This window comes from Asparagus officinalis, chromosome 6 (genome assembly GCF_001876935.1).
Source record: "Asparagus officinalis chromosome 6, Aspof.V1, whole genome shotgun sequence".
In the NCBI taxonomy this organism is placed as follows: domain Eukaryota; kingdom Viridiplantae; phylum Streptophyta; class Magnoliopsida; order Asparagales; family Asparagaceae; genus Asparagus; species Asparagus officinalis.
This window is the reverse complement of record NC_033799.1, coordinates 35,146,941-35,157,125: the sequence shown is the minus strand read 5'-3', so window position 1 is coordinate 35,157,125 and position 10,185 is coordinate 35,146,941. Positions and strand designations below refer to the sequence as shown.

At 42.3% G+C, this 10,185-nt stretch overlaps 1 protein-coding gene across 1 annotated transcript in view; it reads right to left on the bottom strand.

Annotated features, from left to right (window-relative positions):
- The window catches only part of LOC109844895, an 11,309-nt gene extending 1,721 nt beyond the window's left edge, over positions 1–9,588 (bottom strand). The window contains exons 1-5 of the mRNA XM_020414066.1: positions 8,733–9,588; positions 8,402–8,500; positions 853–887; positions 583–775; positions 288–494 (exon numbers count right to left, since the gene is read on the bottom strand). Of these exons, the coding sequence (XP_020269655.1) occupies positions 288–494; positions 583–775; positions 853–887; positions 8,402–8,500; positions 8,733–9,464 (1,266 nt within the window). The 5' untranslated portion in view covers positions 9,465–9,588. The remainder of the gene's footprint in view (positions 1–287; positions 495–582; positions 776–852; positions 888–8,401; positions 8,501–8,732) is intronic.

Sequence of the window (10,185 nt, the reverse complement as noted above, 5' to 3'; positions counted from 1 at the left end):
CACCACAGCCATTGATGCACCTGTGGCACCGTTACTTCATTTTGCACAAGAAAAATAAAGAAGGCCGGATATGCGCGCTCGTGGGAGTTGAAGTATAAATTTAAAATTTTATAACCCCAAAAAACATCAATGAAAGAGAAGGAATTATTAGGATGGTATATGGAAATCAATCAAAAGACAATAAACAGAGGATTACAAATGCAAATCAGTTGATGACTATCATGAATAAGTAAGGATGATTGTTATGTGAAGTACAATGAACAGTTGTATGCAAAAGATAGTTGTACCTTAAATCTTGCTGGCTCATGTAATTCAAATATTAACGTGTCACCAAATTCCAATTTATGAGCCAAAGCGAAACCTCGCCATCCACCACTAAAAGCAGTTTTACTGCCAAAGTAGTTGACCACATACTCGAAACCCCTCTCATCTACTAATATCATTTTCAGATCATTAGCAGGGAGGTACTCCTTGCAGAAGTTCGCAGGAAGACACTAAGAACAACAACAGAAACTTCAAATTTAAGTGTCTGAATTTGTTGGTTACAAATGTAATAACTTGTTTCAGTTATCAGTAACTTACAAACCAAAAACCACCAGAGACATGTGACATGGCCATTGATCTAATGAATGAGGGGTTGCAAGACCTCAAACTTTTGCAAAATGTTAGAGCTCTCTTTACTGCATTTTCCCGTTGTTCAGGAGATGGAGTTCGTCCAGTATATGCCCGACATTTTTGGTTATTAAAGTCCCTGATAGAATGACGATCACCCATGCTGGAAGGAAAAAGACACAACACATGCAACCCATTAAATTAGATAATTGAATAAATTTTCTAGATATTAACTAATACCTTTTGCGGTATCTTCGAATTACGCCATCAAGAACCTGTGAGAATTTCAGCAAGCAAGCTTTCATTTAGCAACGAACTTTGAGAAAAGAAACCTCAGACATAAAAACATTATATCATAGACAAGCATAAAAAGATGTAAATGTCTCAGAGAAGCCAGATTAACTATGAGATCTGTCTTTACAGAGTAAACCCAGACAAATTTTCTCTTCTTATTCGTTACTGAAACACAAACATACACATCAAAAATCAAAGCAAAGATACATAATAATATGATGACAATTGCAGTCAAACAAATTTAAGGAGCTCTCAGACAACATCCATTATCAAGAGAGCATAGAACACAGAGAGAAGAGAGGAGACGTACAATCAGAAGAGATCGCCTTTGTTGGTTGATCTCAAAGTAAATCCAAAGTTATACCTAAAATCTCATCTCACAGATACTTATATAATTCAACAAGATGAAGAAATTTTAAGTCCGTGAGAATAAGTTTCCCAAAATCCTTCAGAATAAATCTTATATCCTCGGATGACATCCTCTTATTATTGAGAAAAAATAGGACATAAAAGAGAGAATAGAGAATAAGGGAGAGACTCACAATCAGAAGAGATCCCCTTTAATTGGTTGATCTCAATGTTATGCCTAAACTCTCATCTGATAGGTATTCATAGAATTATACAAGGATAGAAAAACCCTACTTCCGACAGTACTAGTTTCCCAAATATCGCTAGAAATCAGCCTTCAAACATTTCAAATTCAAACTGGATTTCTCACTCAGATATTTGTGCGATGTCTGGTCAAGCAGTCAGGCATTTGAAAAACTATAGAAGAAATAACAACCCACAGGATTCTACAGAGATCTCCTGGAGGCGTTTGTCCAGAAATCTAAAGTGGGATTGGAAACGATTAGAGAAAGAAAAAAGGAGAGATTTTGAAAGTATGACTGCAGAAATAATGTTCCACATGATAACATTGTTGATGTAATAAATTTCCCATGCATATTTCTCAAAGAAAAGGATATATATATATATATCCTAGTTGTAAGAATGCATTAATATAAAAGAGGGGTCTCTCAATGAGAGAAACTAACCCTAATCTTACAACATGGTATCAAAGCCCTAACCTAGCCGCCTCCCTCTTCAACCCGACGAAATCCAACCCCGCCCCCTCTTCAACCCGACGAAATCCAACCCGAACAAATCTGAGGGCTTTGGTCTTCATCATCGGGCTTCGTCTTCACCAGAGGGCCTCCGAAGATCATCAACGAGTAGGAGGCCTGCTGTGGAGTTCTCTTGTAAGGAAGCGTCGACGGAGGAGCAAGGCGTCGGTGACGTGACCGGCGGCGGGTATGGTGCGACCACGACGACGGTAGGGCAAGAGGCTGCGACCACGACGACTGTAAGGAAGGAGGAGACAGTCGGATGCAGAGGAGGCCGGAGTCGATGGAGGAGCAGCAAGTCGGTGATGTGATCGCGGCTACGGGGGAGAGTCCGATGGCGAGAGCTGGAGGAATCACGGTTCGGAGCTTGGTTCTTTGATCTGCAGGGAGTGTTGCTGATCAGATCCAAGAGAAGAAGAAAAAAAAGAGAAGAAAATGGGGAGCGCAGTTCTTTGAACGATGATGAAAATGGCTTAGTGATTTGATTGGTTTCTGTTGATTAACGTCTGTCAAAAAAAAAGGGGAAAGAAAAAAAAGAAAAGAAAAGAAAAGAAAAAGGAGGAAAAATGGATTTGTAATATGTATCAGATGATTATAAAAAAAAAGGAGAGGTTCTTGATTTGTAATAGTTTATTTAGGTTCCCTCGACAAGTCAGTCCTAGAACTGATGAGAGAAGAGCTGATATCTTACTTTGTTGAGATATCTTGTTTTTGGTTCTTGTTTCCTTGGTAAAACAGGAATTATTATTGATCTATCTCTCTTGTTGTGCTGTCGAAGTGCTGCCGGATTTTTTGGTTGCGCACCACAAGAATATAAGTTGGATCGATGACGATGACTGAAAAAAATCCGATGGAGGAGATCATCCAGAAGTTGAATAACCTGAGGGTATTCCAGATCGAGAAGGAGATCAGCGCTATAGTCCAGGGAGAGAGGACTGTACAGGAGTACGCCACAGAGCTAGAGCGCTTGTGGCTCGATCACGATCACTTCTCGCCCCTAGCGAGCTGCAAGGACCCGGAGTGCAAGGAGCGCGAGGCCTCTTTGCAGAAGAGGACCATGTTGTTTCTCCGAGGTTTGGCTCCAGCGTATGAGCAGAGGACGGTATTGTTACTAGCCCAGACGAAGATCCCACCACTGGAGAAGGCAGTCTCGGCCATGATACATGAGGAGAGCCGTATCAGGCTACAGTCTGGGATAGGTGGACTTCCAGGGGGGAAGTCTGCACTGGTGGTATCCAACCCGGATAACACTGGATTCAAAGGGGAGACTAGACAGTGCTTCAACTGCGGAGAGGTAGGGCATCTGAGACAGATGTGTCCTAAGCCACCCAGAGAAAGGAACAGGGGTGAACGTGGTCAGACTGGTGGCCGTGCAGGTCGAGGAGGCAGGGGGCGTGTAGGCCAAAGAGTTGCTCACCTAGCTGTGACAGATGAGTCTCAGACTACTACTGGGATGACTGGAGCTGAAATAACAGAGCTGGAGGAACTACGTCTGTTCAAGCTCCAGGCTGAGAGTTCGAAGGGCAAGGGACAAGTCACCCAGGATCTGGCTACCACTACATGTTTTGGTAACTTTATTGGTTATGCTCATGCGAACAAAGGTACATAGGTTCAGGCACTTGCATCCACTAAAACTCATGTTGATTGGATCATAGACTCAGGTGCATCTAGACATGTCACAGGAACATCTAGTGAGTTTGTATTATATTATCCGAGTAAGCATATGCATCTTGAGACAGTTCAGACTGCTGATGGGACATTCCAACCTATCAGGGGTACTGGCTCGGTCCATTGCACTTCATCTGTTACCTTGTCATCAGTATTGCATGTTCCTTGAATTTATTGTAATCGACCGAAGATATAATGAATTCGACAACAAATTCGACTTTTGGCGAAAACAAGGGGTACTGGCTCGGTCCATTGCACTTCATCTGTTACCTTGTCATCTGTATTGCATGTTCCTTCATTTCCAGTTAACTTACTCTCAGTTAGCTCTCTCATTGATCAATTAAATTGCACCGTGTTATTTGATCGAGATTTGTGTGTCTTTCAAGAGAAGGAAACGGGGAGGAGGATTGGGACTGGTATCAGACGTGATGGTCTTTGGTATTTGGACAGGGAGACAGCAATGATTGCTGCTACTGTTAGCGGAGGGCCAGAGGCAGAAGCGATGCTTCAACATTGCCGGTTAGGGCATTTATCTTTTGAGAGTTTAAATAGATTAGAACCTGAGTTAATGAAGAAAGTGGATAGAAAAGAGTTATTTTGTAATGCATGTGAACTTGGAAAACATACTCGTTCTACTTATAGAATGATTGGTCTTCGAAGTTGTGAACCATTTGTACTTGTCCATTCTGATGTTTGAGGACTATGTCCTACTATCTCTATCAGTGGTTTTAGATGGTTTGTTACTTTCATTGATTGTTATTCACGTATGACCTGGATATACATGATGAAGCAGAAATCAGAGGTTTACAAATATTTTCAAGATTTCTCGGCTTATGTGAAGACACAATTTGGAGTGCAGGTGTTTGGGGACCATGTCCTACTACCTCTATCAGTGGTTTTAGATGGTTTGTTACTTTCATTGATTGTTATTCACGTATGACCTGGATATACATGATGAAGCAGAAATCAGAGGTTTACAAATGTTTTCAAGATTTCTCGGCCTATGTGAAGACACCGTTTGGAGTGCAGGTGAAGATTCTTCGAACAGATAATGAGACTGAGTATGTCAATAAGGAGTTTGCAGCTTTCATCTCTAATCAGGGAATTATTCATCAAACCACCTGTCCAGACACCCCTGCTCAGAATGGGATGGCTGAGCGTAAGAACAGGCATCTATTGGAAGTGACACGCTCATTGATGTTGACAATGAATGTGCCTAAGTTTTTATGGAGTGAGGCTGTTATGACAGCAGCTTATTTGATCAACAGGATGCCATCAAGAGTATTAGGGATGAAGACACCATGTGAGATGCTTTTGGGCTCGAATGTTTTTGTTGTTCCACCAAGAGTGTTTGGATGCACATGTTATGTGAGAGATCACAGGTTGATGGTGAGTAAACTGGATCCGCAAGCAGTTAAATGTATCTTTGTTGGCTACTCATCAAGTCAAAAAGGATACAAGTGTTGGTGTCCCACTGAAAGAAGGCTGTTTGTTAGTATGGATGTGACTTTTCGGGAGTTTGAACCTTTTTATGAGGAGAAGACGGAATTGAGTTCCTTGTTTGGAGATGGCTCTACTGATGCTAGTAGAGAGGGGGAGAATGAGAATGATATTGTGGTCGGGATGATTCCATGTCCTATTGAGTCACGGAGTAGTGATGGTACATCGCCGAGTAGTGGTGGTGACTTAGGAGTTGGTAGTCAAAGTCAGGGGGAGCTGAGAGTATACACGAGGAGACAGAAACAGCAGCATGAGCCGCCTCCCGTGCCTGTGTCAGTACCCACAAATGTTGATGACCCAAGTCCCTCCTCTCTAGTGCCTTCCTCTTCCTCTCCAGTGCCTTGCTCTTCTCCTCCACCTGAGTCGATAGGTAACGATTCCTTCCCTAATTCCTCTGATACTCCTGTCTTGCCCCGCAGAACCTCTAGACTCAATGCTGGAAAACCTCGAGCTAAGTTTGGTAATTGGGATACTGATATTACGAATTACATTTCATATGCATTCATTCCACCTGCATATAAGTTATTCATTGCATCGTTGCATTCAGTGTCTGTACCTAACAACTGGCAGGTAGCTAAGCAAGATCCTAGGTGGTTGAATGCCATGCACGAGGAACTCCAGGCCTTGAAGAAGAATGACACATGGGAGTTGGTACCTTTGTCAGCTGGGAAGCGTGCTGTTGGATGTAAGTGGGTGTATACGGTTAAGCTAACTCCAGAGGGCAAGATCGACAGATACAAGGCCAGATTGATTGCTAAAGGCTACAGCCAAACATATGGTATTGACTATGACGAGACATTTGCTCCAGTAGCAAAGATGAGTACTGTTAGAGTGTTGGTGTCATGTGCTGCCAACTTTAATTGGCCACTACATCAGCTAGATGTCAAGAATGCCTTTTTACATGGAGATCTTCAAGAGGAGGTATATATGGAGATTCCACCAGGCTTCACTACTTCTCAAGTAGCTGGGAAGGTGTGCAAGTTGAAGAAGTCTTTGTATGGGTTACAACAGTCTCCGAGGGCATGGTTTGATAGATTCAGGTTGGCAGTTTGTGGTATGGGGTACAAGCAGTGCAATGATGATCATACTGTGTTTTACAGGCACTCCAAAACTCGTATCACTATCTTGACGGTCTATGTTGATGATATTGTAATCACTGGAGATGGCGCTGAGGAAATCCTACTGTTGAAGAAGAAATTAGGAGAGGAATTTGAAGTTAAAGATCTGGGGCAGTTGAAGTACTTTCTCGGAATTGAAATTGCAAGGTTGCGAAAGGATATAGTGCTCTCTCAGCGAAAGTATGCTCTGGATCTTCTCTCAGAGACAGGGATGTTGGGGTGCAGAGTTGCATCTACTCCTATTGAGCAGAATCATAAGATGAGTGCCGAGGGTGGGGACCCTGTGAGTAAAGAGCAATATCAAAGATTGGTTGAACGACTTATATATTTATGCCATACGAGACCTGATATTACTCATGCAGTGAGTGTGGTGAGTAGATATATGCATGATCCCAGAGAGCAGCATATGAAGGCAGTTCGCAGAATTCTTAGGTATATTAAAGGAAGCCCAGGAAAGGGGTTATGGTTCAGGAGTTTTAGACATTTGAGAATTGAAGGCTATTGTGATGCTGATTGAGCGAGTTGTATGGATGATCGTAGATCTACTACAGGCTACTGTGTATTTGTTGGAGGCAATCTCGTATCTTGGCGTAGCAAGAAGCAAGATGTGGTGGCTAGGTCTACAGCTGATGCCGAGTACAGAGCTATGGCAATTAGTCTGTGCGAGTTGATGTGGGTAAAAAACATATTATCTGAGCTGCGCTTGTTTAGAAGAGACTCCTTACAACTTTGGTGTGACAACAAATCGGCGATTAATATTGCAAACAATCCAGTTCAGCATGATCGCACCAAACATGTGGAGATTGATCGGTTCTTTATCAAGGAGCAACTGAATAGAGGAGTTCTGACTTTGAGCTATGTGAAATCAGAAGAGCAGTTAGCTGATTGTTTAACAAAAGGATTAGGTTCTAGAGAGTATGATATCTTTTGTAACAAGATAGGGATGATTGATATCTATCGCCCATCTTGAGGGGGAGTATTGAGTTATTTAGATACTAAGTGAATTAGTCAATATTGTAAGGACCTAGTTGTAAGAATACATTAATATAAAAGAGGGGTGTCTCAATGAGAGAAACTAACCCTAATCTTACAACTATATATATATATATATATATATAATATATATATATATCATATAGATGAGAGAGAGAGAGAGAGAAATATGGGTATCTTCGGTACCCAAGCCACAAAAAGTTTATGCTTAGGTAGTGAGTGTCACATTCTCTCTTCACTCATTCAAATGGCCTGGGAGCCACATCACATGGTTAATGAGGTGGTATGGGATGTGACAACATCACTAGCCAAGCATAAAAATTTGTGCTTGGTTACCAAGCATACTCATATTTCTCATATATATATAATATATATATATATATATATAATATATATATATATATAACTATTATATATATATATATATATATATATATATATAATATATATATATTGTTGGTCCTTAAGTTGTAAGCAACCCAAACCTTCCGGTGAGTGTCGACGACGCAGGCAAGGCGGTCCTTCAGGCGAGCCTTCCAGCTTGAGCTGCGAGGTCGAGTTGAGTTGCATGAAGCGAGGTTGAGTCGAGCGCAGGCAAGCTCGAGCTACAGGCGAAGGTCGAGTCGACGCATGGCAATGCTTTAGGCCGAGTTGAAGGCGGCAGGCGAGGTCGTTGACAGGTCACGACAGCCTATCGCTAGGGTTCCCCTATAAAAGAGAACCCTGTGCACGAAAAATTGGTTGAGAGATTCTCGAGGCGATTTTTTTGCTTGGCGGTGGCTTTGAGAGCGTCTTCTCCATAGCGACTTTGAGCACGAGATTTTCAGAGGAAAATCTCGGTGATTTGTGAAGAGTAATCTTAAACCTCACTAGAAAAATTCGATTAATCGACAGTTGTTTTCAGGTACTAGAAAAAACTTTGTCCAAGTATAAGGCTAGACAGACATTTCGACCACCTTTTAGCAGTCATGTATATAAATATAAATATATATGAGAATATGTCCCAAACTACTAGAACACTCAAGTAGACAAGCTACAAATACCACTACCATTCATTAAGTTAGTATTATGTCTCATTCTCTTGAGATAATAACAAAAAGATAGACTACATACGCCACTGAAGCCAGCAGAACCAGGATTTCTTGCTGATGCCGAGCAATGCAGATCTGTCAGTTTAGGTTTTTTCCTCGGCCTTGGAACTTTTTGCCTCTCCTGTAAAAACAAAGACGGCCTTTTCAATATTTTCCTTTGAACCCTAATTCCAAAGCATATTAAAACGCCCTAAAATGAAAATAGCCTACAATTTTATCCTCTAATTTCTCTCTCTATACATTTTTCTCCTGCGGAAAGTTCACCAACATCCACAGAACTAAATAAAATTCAGCGCATTAAAAAAGGTTAAAAAAAATAAACCAAAAACTTGGGCAGAGGTCCCTTTGCCGACCTTTTGTTCTCCCATTGCTGAACCTGATGGAATTCGCACATTTTCCTCACCAGAAGAGGTTCTTTTTCCTCCATTGCTCGCAAATTCCCACGGCTTCGGGGAAACAAGACATTGTTTTGAAGAATGAGAACCACCTGCAAGTCTCTTCCTCGCAAAATGGCTAAGAGGAACCTCGTCATCATAATCAGTCTCACTTCCATGCCCCTTCTCTTTCTCCTTAACATGAAAAATTTCCTCTCCTTTCCCTTTTCCGTCGAGAGCACAATTCTCTTCAGAACCCCTCAGAGCCTGAGACTCGATGCCCTCCTTCTTCTGCCCTGCGACCATCAGAACCATCTCTCGAAACTCCCTCTCTTTCCTCTCAAACCCCGCAACAATCTCATCGATGAACTTCGACGCCCCAGAATGATTATTCTTCCACTCAAAGGCCTCATCTTGCGCCCTCTTCTTCTCGCGCTCAAGCTCCAGAAGCTTCTCCCTCGAATCTCTTTCTTTCTTCTCGATTTCACCCAACAAACCCTCGATGGTTTCTTGATCCCTGAGCTCTCTCTCTCTGAGGATCTTGTTGTCTTCCTGTAGCCGAGCCAGGGTTTCCCTGTGCATGAGAGAAACCCTCCTGAGGTTTTCAATTTCTTGGCTGGCTACAAAGTTTGAGAGCTCCGACTGTGACAATTTGCATTCAAGCTCTGTGATCTGGGCTCTGAGGCCGGCGCAAGGCCCTTCATCCCCCATGATTTTGTTTCAGCGGAGCGATCGGAGGAAGGGGAGGAAGCGTCGGAGAACGGAGCGAAAGGGGAGGCAAAAGGTGAGGAGAGTTATTAGTAGCGAAAGTACGGCTAACAAGCGCGGAAACGCAAGCACGTGGCTACAAAGTTTTTGCCTTTAATACCCAAAGCTTTACTCACGTTAGCGTTTTTGCGGTTTCTTTTTTTTTTTAAACAATCAAACGCGTTTGGTTAATTTTAAACAATCAAACGCGTTCATGTGTGTTTGATAATCAAAGTGATTTTTTGTTGTATTTTTTTAGAAGTGTTTTGAAAACAACATTTTGAAAGTTATTGGTCAAACTAGTTTGACTATTTATACAGCGGCAACAGCGGCCGCGGGTGGACGATGATTGTCGGTGGGGCGTGGGGGCGGCGGCAAGTGCTTTGGTGCGGCAGGCGTGGACGGCTGGCGGCGAGCGGTCGACGCCCGCGGTGGGGCGGCGCGCGGGCGGCGACGACGGCGGCGGCAGTTTAGGAAAAAAAATGAAATTTCAAATTTTTTTTTTGATATTTTAAAAAAAAGGTTTATTTTTTAGGTTTTGTAAATGGTCATATCAAAAAACAACAAGTTCACTGTCGAGTAGTTTATGGGTGCCTATAAATCCTACTTTCGTGTATGCTTTTTGGAGTCGGAAGCACAGACTGTATATGTACAACCATTATTAATAGTTGCTGGGTGTGGCTCT